Consider the following 23,052-nt stretch of genomic DNA (forward strand, 5'->3'; position numbering starts at 1 on the left):
TCTCTCTCTCTCTCTCTCTCTCTCTCTCTCTCTCTCTCTCTCTCTCTCTCTCTCTCTCTCTCTCTCTCTCTCTCTCTCTCTCTCTCTCTCTCTCTCTCTCTCTCTCTCTCTCTCTCTCTCTCTCTCTCTCTCTCTCTCTCTCCGGCCTCTCCATCGGACATCGGCACCATGACTAATCAGAAGCACAAGGCCTTCAATTTGGATGCCATCCATTTGGAGAGGGATCCATTTGGAGAGGGATACAAAGAAGTCCAACTCCCACCATTCAACGTGCAAATATTGCAAGAAGTGCTATACAGGTGGTACAACCTAGTTTCTCCAACATCTTTCCAAGACCGAGGGGGCAAGTTGCTCCATGGAAGGAGATTCCTCAAAATATCGAGAATGCAATTCGCACCAAGATGAGAGAGAGATCAACAAGAGGAGGAAGTGGCGTATCAACACCAACTCCTATGCCTCCTAATGAGAAAGCATCAAATGTGGGCATATCTTCAACTGATGTGTGAGAGGCCTCCACCATTGGTGGTGGGGGCTCCACATCTGCATTCGGCTCCGGCAAAAGACAAAGAATGGGGGCTCATGCGGCACTAGAGAGGCTATGCTCTCTCTTTCTCAAGCTCCTGGTCATGTGAATGGATTCGTTTTCTTTCTTAGAGAAAGGCAACGACTTGGGCATGTTGAAATTGCACGCACTGTGATTGAGTGCAATCTTAAATTCAATGTCCTAAAGCAAGAGCAATGCAAGAAAATGTCCTAAAGCAAGAGCAATGCAACAAGATGGTAAAAGCCATTGTCAATGTAACTCCATGTGAACAATGCACTGCTGTCACATACAATGACATGACGACAAAGAAGATTGATGAAGAGAATGAGAGGATTGATAGAGCCCTTGATCCCATTTGGGCCACATGGATAAATAATGGTTGCTCCATTCTCACCAACGGTGGAGTGATCGTAAGAAATGGGGTATCATCAGCATATTGGTCTCATGTCCACTCAGCACTTACTTTTTGCAAGCCGTAGACATCAGCAAGGGGTTGCCGGGGGGGGGGAAACAAGTGCATTCATCTACCACTACATTCGGGAAGCTATCATCGAGTTATACATTGTCTTTTAAATTTATTTCACTTTCTTTCATTATAATTTATGCATAACTATCTATCTCGATTTTCTCTTCCCCCCAAACTTCTTCTCTCTCTTGATTCAATCTTCAAAGGCTCAACTCTCTTGATTTTCTCTGTATTCTCTCTAATATCTATCTCGATTTTCTCTTTCCCCCAAACTTCTCTCTCTTGATTTTCTTCGTATTCTCTCTAATATCTATCTTGATTTTCTCTTCCCCCCAAACTTCTTCTCTCTCTTGATTCAATCTTGAAAGGCTCAACTCTCTTTTTCTCTCTCAAACATCCAAGAATTGTTTCTTACTTGTAATTTGTAGTTGTAGATGAGCCCCTACAATGTGTTGCAAGTTGTTACCGACAATACATCGAATCGTCGGCGCATGGGACATTTGCTTGAGACCGAGTTTCCCATGATTGTGTGGACTCCATGTGCAAGTCATTATTTGGACTTGCTCATGGATGATATCCGGAGGCTCAATTGGGTGAAGAGGGTGGTCCGCAAAGCTACAGCGATTGTCATCTTTTTCACAGTAAGGTAAAGGCCCTTGCGATGTATCGCAAGCATAGCACACTCAAGTTGAAGAAGCCTTCTTTAACTTGATTTGCTTGCATGTGCTTGTTGCTCAAGTGCCTTTATGCGGTGCGATCCGAGACAATGGGGTCCACTCTATGGAATGAGTGGGATTAGCATGAGACATAGAAGGCCAAAGCCATGCGACGCTTGTGCTTCGATGAGCAATTTTGGAAAAAAGTTCGTGCCATTATCATTGTTGTGACTTTCTTTTATAGGGTGTTATGTATGAGTGATTGCGAGGGGCCCACCATGGGCCTTCTCATTCACTTCTTTAGAGCAGCATTGGTGGAGGCACGTCCTTGCATGGTGATCATAGAGACAGCCTGCACATGTTCCACAGATAGCAGAGAGGAGATGGGCATGGATGCATAAGCCCATCCATGGTTTTGTAGCATTGGTACATCCAGCCTACATGTCGCTCGCAACCATCAATGATAGAGAGCTCCGTTCGCACCACCTTGCTTATTTGACTCGTGTGGTTCCTATGGATGACCACAATGCAATGTTGGAGGAGCTAGCATGCTATGTGGATGAGAGAGGACATGTGGCTTTTCCTTCTCCTACTTGATGAAGAAGAGAGTCACTTTGTGAAGCCTCTATTTTGGTAGCGAAGCTTTGGATACACTCTAGAGACCCTTCAACACTTAGCCATCAAAGTCCAAGCTCAAGATTGCTCTTCAGGCCATCTCCATTAGTTCAAAAACCACACGTTTATAAGAGAAACTAGAGTGTCTATTCTCTCATTCACACAAAGATTCGCAATCGGCTTAGCACAAGACAGTTAGCGCAGCTAATCTTTTGCCACACCAACTTATACATGATAAGAGCTATGATAAGTGCTCATGAAGAGAGTCGGAAGATGATTCCTTGGCATTCGATGATGAGACATTCTCGGGGGGGGTGGAAGCTACTAATACCATGCCTCACATATGTCTGCAAACCACTTAAACTACCCCTTCTTGATGTGGAAGGGTGCCAGATGACCATGCATGCCCCTACAACCACATACTTGAACTCCTCACCCACGAGCATACTAACCACTAGTGTCATGAGTATTTGTTGCTACAAGCTCTCTAAAGAGCTCCACAAAGATCATCTCCTCCTCCTCAAAGGGGCAGGGATGGGATATATCATCATGAGGCACAAGATGGGAGCTACTACAACCCTGCCTCACATATGCCTACAAGCCATTTAAACCACCTCTCCTCAATGTCGAAGGGCGCCAAATGACCATGCCCCTGTTGTGCCATGTACTCAAACTCCTCACCCACGACATACTAACCACTAGTGTCACGAGTATTTGCTGCTACAAGCTCTCTATAGAACTCCACAAAGATCATATTCTCCTCCTCATCGACCTCCTGGTGTACACTCAAAAGAGTGTCGCCTATCAACTTAAATGTATCAACATTCGCCTACACAATGCACATAAGATTGTAAATGCTAAAGTCTAAATTGTAAAGTACAAACTTTAAAGTTTAAAATGACAAATTTTAAATTGTATAGTAAAGTATTTACATGCTTTGGACTATCCATACTCTTCATAGCCCTCATCATGCATGACCTAGTACGGCAATACACTAGCTGCTCTAACTGTCACGTGCTCAACTAATTGCGAACCTTTCTGTGAATGAAAATAAACACTCCAATTTCTCTTGCATACACCCCAAGAGCAATCCTGAGCAAGGACTCTCATGGCTAAGGGCTGAAGGATCTCCAACGCATATCCAAAGTTTCACCACCAAAATAGAGACCTCATAAATGACTTTCTCCTCCAACAAGTGCGAGAAGCAAAAGCCACATGCCCTCTCTAGTCTACATAGCATTCTAGCTCCTCTAGCACTCCATTGTGATCATGCATGGGGACCACACGAGTGAAATATACAAGCTGATCCAACTGAAACTCTCTATCATCCATGAACATCGGCAACTTGTAGGCTGGACATACCGTTGCTGCAAAATCAAAGATGTGCTTATGCATCCACGCCCATCTCCTCTTTGATATCTCTAGAACATGTGCATGCTGTGTCTCTGTGATCACCATGGAAGCAAATGCCTCCACCAATGCCGCTCTAAAGAACTAAACACAGTCCATGGTGGACCCCTCACAATGACTCATATGTAACATCCTATAAAAGGGACTCCGAACAATAAGAATGGTACATATTTTCTGCCAAAACTCCTCATTGAGGCACAAGCACTACATGGCTTTGGCCTTCTCTATCTCATGCCCATCCCACTCATTCCGTAGAGTGGATACCACTGTTTGTAGAACGGGGACTGCACCTCATAAAGGCACTCAAGTAAACAAGCACATGTAAGCAAACCGAGTTAAAGAAGGCTTCTTCAACTTGAGTGTGCTATGCTAGTGATGTATCACAAGCACTTTTATCCTTACTGCAAAGGAGGTGACAATTAATGTAGCTTTGCGGACCACCCTCTTCACCCACTTGAGCTTCCCAATGTCCTCTATAAGAGAGTCCCAACAATGACACTTGCACATAAGTCCACACAATCATGGGAAAAATCAGCCATAAGAAAACAGCCCTGCGATGATAATTCAATGCATTTTCAGTAACAACTTGCACCACATTCTAGGGACCCACCTATAGCCACAAATTGTAAAACTTACAGAGAAAAAGAGAGAGTTGAGCCTCAAAAGATTCAACTTTCAAAAATCAAGAGAGATAGAGATTTGGGTGGAAGAGACAATAGGGAGATACATAATTATAAATAATGAAAGAAAGTGAAACAAATTTAAAAGACAATGTATACCTCAATGATAGCTTGCCAAATGTGGCAATAGATGAATGTACCCATCATTTTTCCTTCCCCTCTTGCTAGTGTCTACGGCCAAAGAAAGAAAGTGCCAAGTAAACATGAGACAAGTATGCTGATGATATCATGTTTCTTACCATCACTCCATCCGTCAATGAGAATGGAGCAACCGTATTTTGTCCATGCGGCCCAAATAGAATCAAGGGTTCTATCAATCCTCTCCTTCTCTTCATCAATCTTTTTCATTTTCATATCATTGTATATGACACCAATCCATCCTTTACATGGACCCACATTTTAATGGCTTTTACCATCTTCTTCCATTGCTCTTGCTTTAGGACATCGAATGCAAGATTAAACTCAATCACCATGAGTGTAATTTGAATGTCTGCAAGTCGTTGCCTTTCTCTAAGAAAGACAACCCATCCACGCACATGACTCGAAGCTTGAGAGAGAGACAATTGCCTCTCCAGTGCCACATGAGCATCACTCTTTGTGTTTTGATGAAGCCAAATGCGGATGTGTAGCCCCCACCACCAATGGTAAAGACCTCACCCGCATTGGTTGAAGATACGCCCACATCCGAAGCTTCCTCGTTCGCAGGCATAGGTATTCGTATGAATACACCACTTTCTCCTCGTCTAGTGGATCCCCCTCTCATCTTGGCAAGAATCTCATCCACGATGTTTTGAGGGATTTCCTTGAATGGATCAACTTGTTCCCCCGGTCTTGGAAAGATATTGGAGAAGTCCTGTCGCACCACTTGTGTAGTGCTTTCCGCAATACTTGCACGTCCAAAGGTGAAAGTTGAACTTCTTTGTGTCCCTCTCCACATGGATGGCATGTAAATTGAAGGCCTCGTGCTTCTCATGAGTCATGATGCAGACGAAGAGAGAGAGTCATGAGTGAGAGAGAGGCCCAAGGAATACTAAGAGGCTTGAGCCCTAAGCCTTGAGAAGGAGAGGGAGAGTGAGGCTTGAAAGTTAGAGAGAGAGGGGCTGGGATAGATAGCTTGCTTAAAGAGAGAAAGGCTTGAGCAATGAGAATGCTTGTTGATGTGGTGTGGAAGGATATAGGGGAGGGGCACCTTTTATAGGCTAGAGAAGAGAGTGGAAGAAGAGAGGGATCCAAAGTGCAAGAAGAGAAAAAACTAGAGTGTGGAAAAGAGCCTCCAAGGCTAGAGCATGGGATCCAAGGTGGCAATGGGCAACTTGGTAAGTGGCAATGCCAAATGGGCTCTAAACTCTAGCATGCGGCCAGAAATGGGTAAAAAACGTGCAAGATTTGACCTTGACCGATGCACAATGCACCACACGCAGTGGCCCAATATGCACAAAATTATCGTACGAATACATACAGATACGCATCGTACAATTTGTACCGTACGGACCCTGTTGTACGATATACAAAAACAAATATGGTGTAGAGTACATTGAGCTAACGTTTCAATACTCAATATGTTATTCTCCCCAAGAAGTCCTCTTTACAAGCAAATTCTCTTTTGTGAGCTACACTTACTCGCAAGTCACTAATCATCTACTATGAATGTTATGCAATTGCAAACCAAGGGCTCCCCTCTAGACCTCCTGAGCCCTTGGGCAACCCCAACTACAATGTCTATGAGTCTCCTTGCCCTTGTGCAGCTAAAAATGCATTACAAACTGATTTGCTCTTTAAAACGACCTCAAAACAATTACCGAAAGTTTCAATAAACAGTCGTCCTTAGACAATTTATGTGTCCTATAAGCAAAACTGATTATCCTAATTTTGGAGGTTCGATCTGTTAGCAGTCATGTTTGTCATGCCTTGTCATCTCCTGCCTGTGAGCCTCAGTCTGAGTCAGACGAGGACATTAGGAGCTCTGACATGTCTGTCATGTGTTATGATGGGGGAGGCTAGTCACTCTTAACTGGCTGTCTTAGGTTGTGTATTTCTTTTTGGCCTCTTTTAGTGGGTAGCCACTGGCTGCCCGGCCACCTTTTTGGTCACTGTTGTGGGGCGCCCATTTTAGGGCACTTTTAGGGTTTGCGCCCATTTTAGGGTTTCCGCCCATTTTAGGGTTAGGGTTAGGGTTTGTCCGTTGCCTATTTATTGGCAGCCCCCCTCCCCACTTGGTCAGTTGTCTTCTTGCAGATTCCGACACTCCTTCTCCCCCGTGGTGGTGCTGCCATCGTCATCAGCCTGATCTGGTGCCCTCACTGACGCTGTGGGCTGCGTGCAGGGACTGATCAGTCCATTTCAGTGTATTCAGCATTCATTTCAGTCAGTGCAGATTTCTCTTCCTTATTTTCTGCTTTCTCTCTCTCTCTCCCTCCGTGTTCGTATTTCCTCTTCCGTTGCGCACTCTCACATGGTATCAGAGCCAAACTGAGAGCACGGAGGTCTTCATCGACTGGAGAGAGACCACACCTATCATCTGTTGCTGCCCCCTTCTCTCCAACAGCCAGGCGGCCCCTCCAGGTGGTCTGAATATTTGCGTTTGCTGCATAGGTGGTCTGAATATTTGCATTTGCTGCATCAGCCCCTTCCAGAGGCTGCCACGTCATCAACCAGCCCTGTCTCCTTGCGTTTTCAGCTGGGCGGCCTTCTCTTCAGCTAGGCGACTCCCCTACAGGCTGCGTTTTGCATCCAAGGTGGTCGTTCTCCCTCCTGGCGGCTCATCTCCAGCTGGCGCTTCTCTTCTTGGCTGCATTTTGGTGCCTGGCAACTTTCCCTCCGGATTTTGTGCCCTACACAGCTGCGTTTTCACCTTCTGGTGCTAGGCGACCTGATTTCCTGGAGTTTGGTGGTTCTTCTGGTGGTTGGTGACCCTTCTGGTGGTCATTCTTCGGCATCGGCACAGTTTTCTTTGGTGTTTGGTATTTTGCAGATTGGAAGATGTCTTCTCATCAGTTTACAGGCTTTGATGACTCAGATGATGAGCTTTTGTCTCGACATTCATCTGAACGGAGGCGTGATTTCTATCGCGAGGATCGTCATACGGAGTCTATTCCTCGTTCTCGTCCCCCTTCTATTCATGTATCTCGGCGATCCCCTTCCAGTGGGCCGACGATGCAGCCTTTGGTACCCCCTGTACAGGTACCCGTACTTCCTCAGCTGCCCAAAGAGGACCGGTTGGATGGCTCCAACTTTTCTCTATGGTCCTACAAGGTGGAGTGTATTTTGGACTCCTTCGACCTTTGGGAGCTTATTTCTGTTCCTATTCCCCGGCCTATGGTGGATCCCGCAGATGGGACATATATGGATCGCGCAGCCTTATGGGATCGGCTCAATTCTAGAGCCCGATCTTTCCTCTTTTTGAATTTGCAAGATTCTGTCCTTGTTCATGTTCACAGGTTGAAGACTGCAGCGGACGTGTGGAGAAAGCTCGCGTCTCTCTATCAACAGAAGACGTTTGCCCACCGGATATCTCTTGAAAAGAAGTTGCGGATGCTCGCTATTGATGATAGTCCTTCCATGAAGGACCACATCAACAGATTACAGGATATGAGGGATGAGCTTGCATCCCTCGGTCGGACGATATCTTCTGAAGATATGGCCATGATTCTCTTGACTCAGTTGCCATCGCCTCGGTTTGATGTCTTCTACACCAACCTACTTACATCGAGGACCCGTGAGAAGCTTCTATGGGAGGAGCTATCCCCGCTTGTCTTGGAGCATGACGAGCGACTCAGAGAGGTCAGTGCTAGTGGATCCGACTCCACTAGAGCCTTTGTTGCAGGTTCGGGAGGACAGAAGAAGAAGAAGAAGTCAAAGGCTAAGAAGAAGGACAGTTCTTCAGGCTCTGACTCAGATTCAGAGAGACCGAAGTGCCCACACTGTGGGAAAGGGACACATCCAGAGGAGAAATGTTGGAAGAAGTACCCTCACCTTCGTCCGGGAGCGAAGGGTGGATCTACATCGGAGCCTTCTTCTACCTCTACACCAGCTGTTACCCATGAGTCAGTGTTCCTTCATATCCATGCTTTGGAGGAGGATCCTTCTTCCGTGGCTGCAGTGTCTTTTGCGCAGCCTTGGTTAGTGGACAGTGGTGCTTCGAGTCATATGACTCCCCGAGGTGATTTGTTACAGGATCTCCGTCCATCAGAGGGTTCAATGACATTTTATCGGTGCCTATTAGTGGTGTTGGCACATTGCCTTTGTTTACAGACCGACCTACGAGCTTCCTTTCACAGGCCCTACATGTTCCGGACTTGGGCCTTCGCCTCCTCTCAGTTTATGGCCCTACGAGGCTTGGCACACGAGTGATCTTCACCGAGCATGCCGTTGTTATTGAGGATTCTTCTACAGGAGCTATCTTATCTACAGGTTGGCAGGAGAGCGGGCTTTACAAGCTCCATTCCCCTTCTTTCATGCAGGGTCCTCCGAGGCAGTCTATTGCTACACCCGTTCCCGCTTGTGCACCTTCTATTCCACAGGTTCCTTCCCATCCCCCACCTTCTCCTCCGGTGGTTCCCTCGTACCCTCCATCCCTTTCAGAGGGGGACGATCTCGGTGATGCGGCTGTGGATTCCCTGGCCCCTAGTGTTTTAGAGGGGGATTCCCAGGATCGTGAGGAGCTCCTTCAGCGGCAGTCTACAACGACGGACTTCATCGACATTGGCATTCCTCTTGCCACCCCAGGATCTATTTCCTCTTCGGCCTTCAGCCACATCCAGGATTTGAGAGGGGGTGTTAGCAGTCATGTTTGTCATGCCTTGTCATCTCTTACCTGTGAGCCTCAGTCTGAGTCAGACGAGGACATTAGGAGGTCTGACATGTCTGTCATGTGTTATGATGGGGGAGGCTAATCACTCTTGACTGGCTGTCTTAGGTTGTGTATTTCTTTTTGGCCTCTTTTAGTGGGCAGCCACTGGCTGCCCGGCCACCTTTTTGGTCACTGTTGTGGGGCGCCCATTTTAGGGCACTTTTAGGGTTTGCGCCCATTTTAGGGTTTGCGCCCATTTTAGGGTTAGGGTTAGGGTTTGTCCGTTGCCTATTTATTGGCAGCCCCCCTCCCCACTTGGTCAGTTGTCTTCTTGCAGATTCCGACACTCCTTCTCCCCCGTGGTGGTGCTGCCATCGTCATCAGCCTGATCTGGTGCCCTCACTGACGCTGTGGGCTGCGTGCAGGGACTGATCAGTCCATTTCAGTGTATTCAGCATTCATTTCAGTCAGTGCAGATTTCTCTTCCTTATTTTCTGCTTTCTCTCTCTCTCTCCCTCCGTGTTCGTATTTCCTCTTCCGTTGCGCACTCTCACACCATCTGCATCTATAGATAGATAGGCTGCTCACCATTCAATCTATCTTTGTCTTGCAAGTTTCGGCCATCAACTCTCTAGTGATTGCTGCTACATGATCTATAGCTGTCGCTGAGCCTCGCACTGCTACCAATGATCAGCTGCCATCATCTTTAGGCGGTTACAATCCTGCATTTACCAGTTACAGCCCCAGAGATTGTTGCATTCTCGTTTCTAGCCTTCTACCCTTCCATTTCCAGCATCCACTTAATTTGTATCTGCATCTACAGTAGGTCATTTTTGTGTTTTTAGAACTTTTCTTTACTAATCTCCGCTGTGAAGGGTGGTTATTGCACACCGGATCCATCTCTGATGGATGACACAAGTTGACACCTCCCTTAGCCTACTCCCATGAGAGCTATCAATATTGGACAACTTGCCCTTGAGCATTCTATACTTTCTCTCATTCATTTACAGCAATGATTCATTCACTTCAAAGTTCTCTTTCTTCTCTATTTGTGTTTGTGTTTTGCGTTTAGGGTTTATTTTCATTGTGTTAGTGTCTTAGTTATTGTGTTTCAACTATGTACCTACATTCTATCTTTTCTCTATGCAAACCCTACCCTATCTTCACATGATATCAAAGGCAATGCTCTTTTTTAAGTATTGTGTGGTATTGTGGAGAGCTTGGTTTTCGCAAGATAAATGAACAACATGTAACTGATTCACAATGTCTCAAATGACTCCCTCTTCGGATCCTCTAATGCTTTCTCTACCTAGTCCTTCAATGAAGGCCCTAAAGAGACATTATGGTCTTGATTTGAAGGACATCACTTCTACTAACCTTTCTTGTAGGGATCACTCACCAAGGCTCATCTAATACTCCTTCACAGGAAGCATCTCAATTGGAGCACTCTGCTAACGAGACTGATAACCTCTCAGTTGAGGAAAGCCTATTCACTCAGAACACATCCAAAGTTCAAACTCTTCTCACAATTAAGCCTAGTGGCAAGTTGGTACAATCCATTTTTGTATGAATCTAATTTTGTCTATATTGCTCGTTCAATTATACAAGAACCAACTATAAGTCACCATGGAGACCTAAATTGCTATCAGTATGGTTTTGAAAAAAACTCTATGTTCAGAGATGTTTCACAAGGTAATCCGTCATCCTTTGTTTCATTTGAGTATGAGTTTGGGGCTTCCCGTTCACCTTCACATTTCCAGCCATGGGAGTACCGAGAGACAGGCTGATACATAGATTGCATGCCATGGAAGTACCGAAAGAGCTCAGTTGGGGTATTTTGGCACTGTATGAGAAAGTTGTGGGCAGAGTCCGGACACCTGAGGGTCTTTCAGCACCTATTTACTCCACCATTGGGGTGAAGCAGGGATGCCCCCTTATTTGCCCTGTACATTGATGGGATTACTGATTACATTTCACATGAAGGAGATAGAGCAGCTCCACTAGCTGGCACTTGGATACCTCTCCTATTGTATGCATATAACATTGTATTGATAGCTCACTCTCCCGAGGATCTACAAAGACAGTTGGATGCATTACACTCCTATACTTTGGACAGTGGGCTTTCAATGAACCTTGGTAAAACCATGGTGATGGTATTTAGTACTACACCACAGTGGGTTAGGAGATCAGCACCTAAATTCACATATGGATCTGAGGAGCTAGAGTATGTGGATTCTTATATATACCTAGGAGTCTTATTCATAGGGCCCACCTTTTCTATGTGAGAGGCACTAGACACTAGACTAACTCACGGATACACAGCACTAGGTGGTTTGGAGAGGATGTGCTCACAGGTGCAATTCCAAGAACCCCGCACCAAGCTATGGCTCTTCGACACGCTGGTCACATCCACACTACTTTATGGAGTACATATATGGGGGCCCACTCTTGACCACCGTAGTAGATCAGGGCGCACTTATGACGGATGGAGGTCGATGGAGAAACCCCTAGTGTCCATGATATCCAGGGTATTCAAATGTAAGGCCTCAGTGCCACATGAGATCATCAGAGCCCAGCTAGCAACTACACCGATTGTGGTAGAGGCCCTCACCCGATCGGTCACATACATACATAGCCTATGGGACTTACCCACACACAAGCATGCACGGTTGGCCATTGAGTCCTCCAAGCAACTTGCCAGAGAGGATGATACTTCATGTTGGCATGCATAGATGTCGGCCTGATTTGAGTTGCATGGCTTTAGCATGGACAAGTTCCCCCCTTCCAGTACTCCCTCGATGCATCATCTCTTGATCCGAGCAAGTTAGAGATTCGCAAGATCATTAGAATGGATCTTACCCACTTGGATATCATGCGGACATGGTTGATGCCACAGCAGGAGCTAGGGGACAAAGATGGCTTTCTACCGCGAGCATTTCCTTCTTACTACAAATGATGGCTTTCTACCGCGAGTCACCAACAAAGAAGGAGGAGTTTGTGAATGCAACACTAGAGGAGGAGAAAAGGAGAAAGCTTAGAGCGCTCCACATCCGGGTGGTCAGATGGAAGGAAGGGGATAGCCCCCTGGCAGACGCCAAGCGAATATGTGAAAAGCTGGGAGTAGAGGACCCTCAAATAGTGGAGAATGCATGGCGCATAGGGAAAGACCTCACCAAGGGAAGGCCTCTTATCCTCAAATTTGCCAACTTAGAATCCAGACGAGCCTTCCTCTCTAAAAGGACAGCTCTAAAAGGGGAAAAAGTCTACCTGGAGGATGACCTCACACCCGCACAGGTGGCACACCGTAAAGAATGCATGCCACAAATCCTAGAGGCTCGCAAAGCAGGAAAATGGGCAGTATACAAAGAGGTTGTGTCATTATCACAGATAAACGCCAATGACAATTTGACATAACCTGCAGGTATGACCTAACCCCCTCAGCAAGCAAACCCCCAAGATTCCCCAGGTACCACTTTACCAGGCTAACTGCGAGCGCATACTCCGACCATCTCTACTGGAGCCTGCAAAAAATGGACCCCCACGTACCTTGGAGGAGGTCACAGCACAGTTGGCGCGCACACTACACACCTCGGCTGCCGAATACTTCCCCCACACATCCCCCCACTCCACCCCTCCGAACAAAAATGTCCCACAGAATAGCTGGTACACTACACACCTCGACTGCCAAATACTTCCCCCACACATCCCCCCACTCCACCCCTCCGAACAAGAATGTCCCACAGAATAGCTAGTACGACGCAGAGTGCAGGGAAGCCTGGCTCCGTCTTCAACAGGACGAAGCAGGGGAGTACACACACATAAACAGGCACGCTTGATCTTCCGTCGTCTAGTACGACGGAAGAAACGAGCCTACCTCTCAAAAGTCGAACACGAATTCTACCAGCTATTCTTAGGACTGTACAACAAAGAGGCATGCAAGGCGTTTCAAGAACCCCGAGCCCAGACGCCCATCACCTCCCCGGACACTTGGCACGCATATGCAACCTCACTATACCAAGTAGCCAAGCAGCCCCAGCTACCCCGGCCCCCAGGGAGCAAACCCGGATCATCCACAATCTTCAGCACGGAGCGGGTTCGCGACGCCATTGATAGACTCCAAAATGGCCGTGCCCAAGACCACGAAGGCTTGGTAGTAGAGCATTTGACCCATGCCAGAGACATACTGGCATCTCTCCTAGCACACATGTTCAACAGATCCCTATGCGAAGGCTTCCCTGCCAACTGGTCAGCCAACACCATAATACCTATCCTGAAGGCCGGAGACCCCATGGTTCCCACGAACTACCGAACAGTCATGGTTGGCCATGTACTAGCCAAGCTCTATGGATCCATACTAGACCACGAGCTGAGCAAGTGGGCAGAGCAACACCAACATCGGGTGGCAGGACAAGCAAGGTTTAGGAGGGGGTTTTGCACCCTTGACCATATCCTCACAATGAGAGCCATCATAGAGGAGGGCAGAGCACATGGAAGACGGGTCTACTGCTACTTCGTGGACTTCCGCAAGGCCTTTGACACAGTCCCACAAGCGAGGCTCACGCAAAGACTACAGGAACTAGAGGTCCCAACCGAAATGCGATGGGGGATACTGGCACTATACAAATCGGTAACGGGCCGAGTTCGGGCACCAGGAGGGCTGTCAAAGGAGATAACCAGCACCATTGGAGTCAAGCAGGGATGCTCACTCTTACCCACCCTATTTGGCCTCTACATTGATGAGATCTCAGAGTACATAGATAGATTGGGCGAGGAGGGATAGAGCCTGGGAGGGACACTGATACCCATCTTACTATATGCGGACAACATAGTCCTCATCTCCAGCACACCCGAAGGGCTACAACGCCAACTAGACGCACTACAGGCCTTCCGCCAAGACAAAGACCTAACTGTGAACCTGGGGAAAACCAGGGTCATGGTGTTCAACACGTCAACCCAATGGCTCCAACTGTCGGTACCCCCCTTCACATACGGCGAAGAGACCGTGGACGTGGTCCCAAGATACATCTATCTGGGGATTACATTCTATGGACCAAGATTTACCTTGAGAAAAGCAGCAAAAGATAGACTAACCCGAGGCTATGAAGCCCTCGGGTCAATGAAGAACCAATGTTCCCACATACAGTTCCAAGAACCGCGGACAAAGCTCTGGCTTTTTGACACCTTGGTCACACCAGCCCTCCTGTACAGGGCTCCCATATGGGGGTCCAGTCTCTACCACACGCGGAGGGCCCCACAGGATCAGCCATTGCCTAAGGAGGAGGCCACCTATGAGGGATGGGAGCAGATGAAGAGACCCTTAATACTTATGATCTCACGGATGATCCGAAGCAAGCCCTTCGTACCACACGAGATCATCCGCGCAGAGCTGGGGGCACCGCCCCTCGTGGCTGAGGCCCTCTTCCAGACCGTGACCTTTTTGCACCGAATATGGGACCTGCCCTGGCACCGATACCCCAGACTCGCCCTGAAGTCATCCAAACAACTAGCAACACAAGGGGACACTGAGTGCTGGAATGCCCGAACAGAGACCTGGCTACGGCTCCATGGCCTGCACATGGACCACCTCCCCCCACTACAATACAGCCTAGAGTGCCCACACCTAGAGCTCAGTCGAGAGGAGGTGAATCGCATCATCAGAATGGATATCATCCAGACAGACACAGCCAAGACATGGGTGACCCCCACATCGAAACTAGGAACCAAGAAGGCTTTCTACCGAGAGCACTTCCTGCACATCTCCCCGGATGGCTTCATCACCTGCACAAGCTACATGGACACACACCTGTCTCATGGGGTCAGAAGTGCCATCGGACAAATCCGCATATCCTCACACCAGCTACGGGTCAAAACTGGCAGATACGGGGCCAACCCCCTCCTCCCAGAAGACCGAATTTGTCAGCTCTGCCATCTCGAGCCAGAGACAGAGAAACACTATATCTGTAGATGCCCAGTGTACTACGAAATCCGGGGACGCTTTCACTGCCTATTCAAAGACCAAAGATGCCTGGGGCTCTTTCTACTGGAAATACGACACCACAGAGACCACCTCCTACGAACCACGGAGCAAAGACAAGGAGCCACCAACCAACGCACACTCAACGAATTCTACCAAATACCAGCTACCCTCCCCACCACAGAGACCTCGGGGGACCGCCTTAGAAATAGCCACAGCGAGAGGCAAAGCCCGGCGCCCACGCCCCGCCCGCCCCCGTCCCCACAGATGACACATGTCAAAGATACAAGGGATACTACGCCGCCATCAGAGGGCCCTGCCCCGCCACTTTAGTCTCTCCATGTTAGACCGACCCATGCGGGACATCCTAGGATGAACACTCCAGGAGCAGTTCCACACCGCACTGGGAGTACCTCTAGATTGTATCTAGTATAGATATCATTTTGTACCTACTCAATTTAGTTCAACATAGCATAAACGTTAGCTTCACTGGGACTTTTGAAATCTCCCATACATTTTGTATGCAACATTTTGGTCTTATAGGCCAACTTGACCTGTTATAGATGTTAATATAACTTTCTTTCTCTCTCTCTCTCTCTTTCCAACAGTTGGTATTAGAGCTAGACACGTGGGTTTCATCTTGCAACCACTTAACCTGTGCGACGCAAGCAAAGTCTACTTAACCGACAGAGGAAAGTTGCTCTAGGGAGGGAGAAGTCGTCGTTTTGGAGGAGTTGCTATTATTTTCAAGCTACACACATTCCCATATGCATTCTTGCACATAGACCTACACACGCAACCTCTCTCAACCCTGCACGCCATTTTCGTAGCACTGTCTACCAATTTCTTAGCCCTCCCGCCATTTTCTACAAATCTTTTTTTTAAAACACAAAAACTCTAAATTTTTAATTTTGGGGTTTTCCAAAATTTGTGCAATTTCTGATTCATCTTGCTAGTCTCATCCCTCATTTTAATGAAATTTTCAATTTCTCACACTTGGTGCCAAGAAATTTGGGTTTTTTGACCAACTAACACAATCTCTTGAAATTTCTTCGAGGAACCTTGCAGCTTTTGTCCGATTTGAGCTATTGTGCATTAGTCTCCACTAAAATAGCCAACATTGTGCAATTTCAACATTGGTGCTAGAAATTTCGGGCTCTTCTAAATTTTTAGTCCAACACATATCCCGAGATGAGGTCTAGTTGCTAATTGCTGTCTACACGCATCCTGAGGCAACATTACACTGAATTCTAAGGCCACAAGTATAAAATCTATACTATTTCTCAAATTTTTGTCGAGACAATTTGGGGCTTTTTCTTGGCACGTATCCCAAAGAAGTGAACAGGTGCTGCAACAACATTATCTTGCTATTCATGTCAGGTTGCACAGAGAAATTTACACAAACTTGAAAATTTGCAGTAAAATTTGGGAAATTTCAACATTAAGGTGCTGAATTTAATTATTTGGCATGCATTTGAAGACATCTACAATGGTACAGCACTGAATTGCTATAGAGTGCAGATTTGGGTGCTGTTTTGTGCAGTGTGGCCACACTTTTCAAGCAGATTGAAAATTTTGATAGTTTTCTACTTGCATTAATATCATGTGTTAGGATTTTGGTACTCAAAAGAATACATTTCACCATAGCAACCAGAAACATCACAAACATTTAGAAACAAAATGTCAAAAACATGTTTCGTAAGTTTCTTTCAAGAGAGGGTAAAATAAGAAACATGGTTTTTTTAATATAGGGATTTTTTATAGTTTTAACTAGGAAAAGAGGTTTTAAAACTCTATAAAACTCTCTTAAACTAAAAAAAGGGTCAATAAAGGTTGAGTGATAATATATGAGAATCAATTGAGAATAATGCACTACACCTATGATCCATTATTGACTTATGTAAAAGTTAAGTCTTTGAAACAGCTATACTACGGTTCAAACCTGAGACATTATGATTCATACATATCACAAAGAAAATTGAGATAAACATGTAAATAGCCCATGAACAATACAGACTGAGTCAAGTTGCAACATCATGATTCTCATTCCAAAACAAACTGAGAAAATGTCAAAATCTAGAATGAATCATAATATATCATAAATAATTCATAAATGAGACTAAATTCGTAAAATAATCAACTCTCAAGACAAGAATATATACTAGATTGACAAAGTTCAATAACTAGATTGACAAAGAATATATACTAGATTGACAAAGTTCAAGAATATATACTAGATTAACAAAGTTCAATAACTAAACAAAATCTTGAGAAAAAGAAGTCTTTCAATCTTTCATTTAAAATTTGGAGCCCTCATGAGTCATTACTCATCATCATGATCATGTTTAACATTGCCCAATAATTTTTGTCAAAAAAACCATGTTTTTGGGTTCCCAACACAACAATAACCCCCCCCCCCCCCCCCCGGAAAAAAAAAACACACACACACAAATTTTTTTCTCTCAAAAAACATATCTTATTTCAAGAAACGTTTCATAAGCTTCAAACTCAGAGAAATGTGTTTCTTTGCTGCTATGCCTTTCGCACTTCAAGCTTGGAAGTGTTTGGCTATTGAATTTGCGAATCAATTTGCAGCAATGTCAAATTGCGACACCAGGGATCACAGCAACATTCTAGGAATCCTCACTCAAGAGGATAAGCTAGATGGCAACAACTATCCCCTATGGATTTTTATGGTACACAATCTACTTGTTGCAAAGGATCTTTGGGACTATGTCACCAGTGATTTACAGAGACTGAGAGAGCTTGCACCTCAAACATCTCAGCATGGTGCTAGAGCACAAGCAGCTGCTTCTACTGCTGCCCCTGCTACTCCTACAACAAATAAGAGGTGTTGAGAAACCAAGTCACTCAATTCATTTCCCCTACTTCATTCCTATTTTGGTTTCCATTTACAGCCCCAAAAAGGATTTATTCGGATCATTATTTAGCATTGGGGTCCCACCCAAGAGAGCCAGAGAACCACACAAAAGACTTCAATGGGTGCAATTTGAGACAATCTGTGCCTATAAATATGGCACTGATTTCCCTCATTCTTCATCCCACACATTCATTCCTTTTCACACTCTTTCACTCTCTTCCATATTCTTCTCTCCTTTCTCCATCCTCTCCACTACCATTCACACCCTGCAAGGAGGACATTATGGTTCATGGCTTCTGTATCCATCTCCACCTGGCGTTTAGCAACCTACATCATTTGCCATCAGCCCTCCTCACCTACTATCATCATCAAGCTTCATTTGCAATAGATTCTAGCCGTTTAGAACAAGTTGCACTCTCTTTATTAGCCCTACATCACATACCTACGTTTTTGTGTTTTCTTCACAATTGCCACTTGTCTGTGGCCACTTACCCAAAGAGCTCTTCATCAAATATTCTTGTGTTTTCTTCTCTAGCTAGCTAACCATTAGTCGCCTAAATAACAGCCATCATCTCGGAGAGACTTCAACATATCCTTCATCTCTAACAGCTTTTGAGGACTATGTTTTACTCTCTCTACGGCTAACTGTCCTTTCCCTCACCATTCAACATTCCCTTCAATATCCTACTACCATAGGACTACATTTTGCTCCCTTCACTGTGTAGATTCCCTACAACCGCTACCACCTAATTCAAACAGGATAGTGCAATAATTTTTAGACCTTCCGTTGTGTTGTATCAACTTGATTCACTTAGCATGATTCACTAATTCATCATTCATCTTCTTCTTCTTTTGTGTTTTCTGAGTTTCTCTTCTCTCTTAGTGTTTGCCATACATTGTGTCATTCTCCCCACAAACCAACCATCTCTTTGGTTTGCTTTCACAATAGTCATATTTTTTACAAGAGGAGGTGGGATTCGAAGGAGCATGGGATGCCTTGGAAAGCATGTTTGCAACCCGCAAAGAAGCCAATATCTCTTACTTGGAAGGCCTCTTATTACAAGAGGAACTGACTCAAAAAAATATTGCTATGCATTTAGGTGATGTAGCCATGCTCTCTAAATATCAAGGCAAGTGTAAAGCAAAGCAATATGTAAAACATCAGCCCCAAGCTGATATGGAGTAGTAGCCATCTAACAAGCCTACCCAAGACACGGGAAAGACAAAGAAAAGAGGAAATGCAAATATTGTAAGAAACCTGGACATTACATTGATGAATATAGGAAAAGGTTGGCCAAAGAGAAGGACTCCGTTTTAATAGTCCAAGAGACATCCACCACTCGGTCTTTGGATGGCGATGCTACAACCAATCTTGTAGAGAAGAACCGTGCATTCTTGACATCAAGTTATGACACTTCCATGGCTGATTGTGCATTTAATACTGCTGAAACATAGAATACTTGGTATTTTGGCAGTGGAGCATCCAAGCACATCACTTCACAGAAGCATTTGTTCACATCTTCACATTCAATCCCTACAAGGAAATGGGTTACATGTGCTAATAACAACAGTTATGATGTCTAGCATTGGTTCACTTCTGATGACAGTTGTAAATGGGTCATATTTTATGCTTCTAGATGTCTTGTTTATGTCTAGTATCACAAAGAATCTCTTATCCATTTCAACTTTCAATAAGCATGGATTTTAGCTCATCTTTGAAGATGACAAGTGTATTGTCAAAGATACATAGCTTGATTACACTCTTCAATTGTCAAGCACCTTGTATAAGGCCCTTTTCTTGTTGGATACATATGACAGGAGTTCTCATGATGCTATAGCAATTAGTACTCTTATGCCCACTTTGCAGAATGCACAACTATGGCATACCTGACTCGGTAATATTAGTTTCAGCAGTTTGATAACTCATCAGCATTGTCAGATGGTGGATGACTTACCTCCTGTGGAGACCCCGCCTCCTCATGCATGTGAAGAATGTATCTTCGGTAAAATGCATAGATTTTCTTTCAAAAAGATGTTGTGCATGCTGTCCAAAAATTGCAGTTGATACACTCTGATGTATGTGGTCCCATGAGGACGAGCACTTCGGATTATCTCTATTTTGCACTTTTATTAATCACTACATGCAGTATACTTGGGTGTGTGGGCTTAAAGAAAAATCTAATGCCTTCATGCAGTTTAAACATTTGGTTGCTAAGCTTGAAGGGGGGGGGGGATATATCTATGGCTCGTGCTTCTTAGACATTTTTGCTTGAAACAGATATCACACATCATACCACTATTAGGATGATCCCTCAGCAAAATGGCATTGTTGAAAGAAAGAATCGAAACCTTGTGGAAATGACTAGATGTATACTTAAGAGCAAAGGGCTGCCACATAAGTTTTGGCTAGAGGGGCTTTAGTGTGCTAATCATGTCTTGAATCATGGACCAATAAACGTACTAAAGACTATCACACCTTTTGAGGCTTGGCATGGAAAGATACCAAAGGTTGACTACTTTCGGGTGTTTGGATGCATAGCCTCTGCACATGTATTGAAGCAAATTTGTAGCAAGCTCAATCACAAGACCTAAAAATGCAGACTAAACCTGTTGTGTTTGACACACGTTGTTAGCATGCAAGGCAGGAGTATCGACTGCAGATGTGGGAAAACAAAGGCGTGCGCTGCCTGTCAAGGGCTGAAACGGACAAATTGGGCCTAGTGATTCTAGCACAAGTTGTTGAGACAAGCAACCGAGTGGTACACTGCAGGGCAAACTATTGGAGTTAATGCGAGATGAGCAGACAAGCGACTAGAACAGCAACTGGTATTTGAGAAGGTAGCCAAGTGTGAGGTTTAATAGCGGCAGTGGCAACAGCAAGCACTGAGAAGAGGTATAGCTCTAATACCACTATTAGGTTAGGGTTCAGCAGCACGCACACACTCACACTTTAACAAGTGAACAGCAAGAGAGGAGAATACTGCAAGGTCACATCCACTGTGTGAGAATGATATGAAAGTAAAATCCCTAGGGTACTAAGTACCACACCCACTAATGGGGGTTCACACGGGGAAAAAACCCTTCTCCAACTAGAAGATAAAAAGTGCTCATGGATAAGGGAGCATTCACACCAGAACTTAGGAGGAATACAATAAGTGTATATTTGTTTCACATCAGTGTATATTTGTTTAGAGGAGCCAAACATAAGTAAGAGGGGACTAGGACACTCCTGACTGGCTGCTCTATAAGAGGGCACTAGGACACTCCTGGTTGGCTGCTCTATACTAGCTTATACTAGAGGAGACAGAGGATAGCCATGATGGAGGGCAATATGACCTTGAAGTATGTCAGAAGGTTAGAATCTTAAAAGATAGCAGCTGATAAAAATTGCAAGTTACAATGTTGATGGAAAAATAGTTACAAGTAGTTGTTGATCAGTTTGAAGACCGGTTGCCAGGGAGGTTGGATCTAACAGGTGTGCCAAGAGACAATTTAGTTGTTGATCTTCATGCATTCTGACAATGTCCTCTGCCATGTTGCGAATACGACAAAATTCCAGATGATTGACCTCTTTGGTAATTATAAGTTTCACCAACTGCATCATTAAAAGATAAGAGGATCAATCCATTATGATAGCCATTATAAACAGAGCAGTACTCCTAAGGCTTTGTATGTACCTTTGCTGCTGAGACACAAGAGAAGTCTGGAATTGCAGTAGTGATGCATGCCATTAATCTGCAAGCAGCTAGAAACCAACAGAGAAATAAAGAGAGGAACTCCCATTCTTTAATTGATGAATAAAAGAGTCATTCCTTGAGGCAGTAAATACTTCAAAACTGCTCCAAGACTACCTTGTATGGACTTTGCATACAGAGGTGGAGGTGGATTGAGAAGCAAATCCCGCAAGTACCTATGCAGTTACAAATCTTGTAAGCCTACAACTTTTACTCTCTTTCAGCGCGAAAAGATACATGAGACCATATGAAAATAAGCATAGAAGTATACAGAAGTTTGCACAAGCACCATCCATTCTATCAAAATAAAGTACATTTTACTGAGGGAACGACACTGACATACGAAATGACATTTGAAACTACTCCATGTGTGTCTGCATTCATTTATTCACAAAGACCTGAAGCGTTACCTTTTGGGGCAATACATTGCTCACAGGTTGATCAATTCATGGATAGACTCATGGCCCAAGAGTCTCTTATCTTTTCCAAGAACAAAAGATTCTATTATTTGCCACCTTAAAAACCACCAAGGCACACACAATAGAGATTCCCACTACATACAATCAATCTAGCAGTCTAAGCAATCTAGTACACAAGGCCTCAGATCATTGCTTCTGCAATCTTAATTACCCCGCGAGCTTTCTCATCAAACTGTAAGAGTGTGAATGATCTCCATCATGAGGATCTCCAAAGTAGAGATATCTTACCACTCTATAGCCTCATCACATCTCATGGTCCAGACACCCAGCAATTGTGCTGTGAATAAGCTCCCAGTTGTGGTGATAGCCCACTCTCTCTACGCGGTCCCAACTCAGTATATCTAGACATCTTCATATCCACCTGCAGGTCCTCTGTCCATGACCCATGCTACTCCTCCCTAGGTCACTATGATCTATCTTATCATCATCGCCATAGAATACCAGTCCAAGAGCTCTCCTCTAGACCTCCTAGCTCTGGACACACATCTCAAAGCAAGCCATAGGAGCTCTATGCAAAGCAAATGGTCTTACTCTATTATGGTATTTGCCAACCCACCATGTGTTCATTAAGAGGGTTTGTCCATCACTCCAAGCATGGAGAGAAAGGATATGGCATCACCAAGCACTGATTCCCTCTCCTCCATAGCTAAGACTGGAATGTGTAGTGCTCTCACTTTCCTCTTGTTGAGCTTAAAATGCATTAGCCTGACTTGAATAGCCCCAAAACACGCTTAATTAATGAAGCAACCATCTTATTTTACAAAGAAACGTGATCCTAGAGAGTTATTGTATTCCACATGCAAAACCCTAATTGGGTGCCCCCA

At 45.0% G+C, this 23,052-nt stretch overlaps 1 protein-coding gene across 4 annotated transcripts in view; it reads right to left on the minus strand.

Moving 5' to 3' along the window:
• Window positions 1-23,052, minus strand: part of MSH1 (MUTL protein homolog 1) — a 192,158-nt gene that overhangs the window by 104,294 nt on the left and 64,812 nt on the right. For all 4 annotated transcript variants that reach the window (XM_087670082.1, XM_087670011.1, XM_087670164.1 and 1 more), the window contains 3 exons: window positions 21,867-21,925; window positions 21,693-21,760; window positions 21,437-21,610 (listed from right to left, as the gene is read on the minus strand). In XM_087670082.1, coding sequence (XP_087526208.1) covers window positions 21,437-21,610; window positions 21,693-21,760; window positions 21,867-21,925 — 301 coding nt within the window. The remainder of the gene's footprint in view (window positions 1-21,436; window positions 21,611-21,692; window positions 21,761-21,866; window positions 21,926-23,052) is intronic.

Source organism: Lygodium microphyllum, chromosome 1, assembly GCF_053477565.2.
Source record: "Lygodium microphyllum isolate KBCC chromosome 1, Lygodium_microphyllum_v1.1.10, whole genome shotgun sequence".
In the NCBI taxonomy this organism is placed as follows: domain Eukaryota; kingdom Viridiplantae; phylum Streptophyta; class Polypodiopsida; order Schizaeales; family Lygodiaceae; genus Lygodium; species Lygodium microphyllum.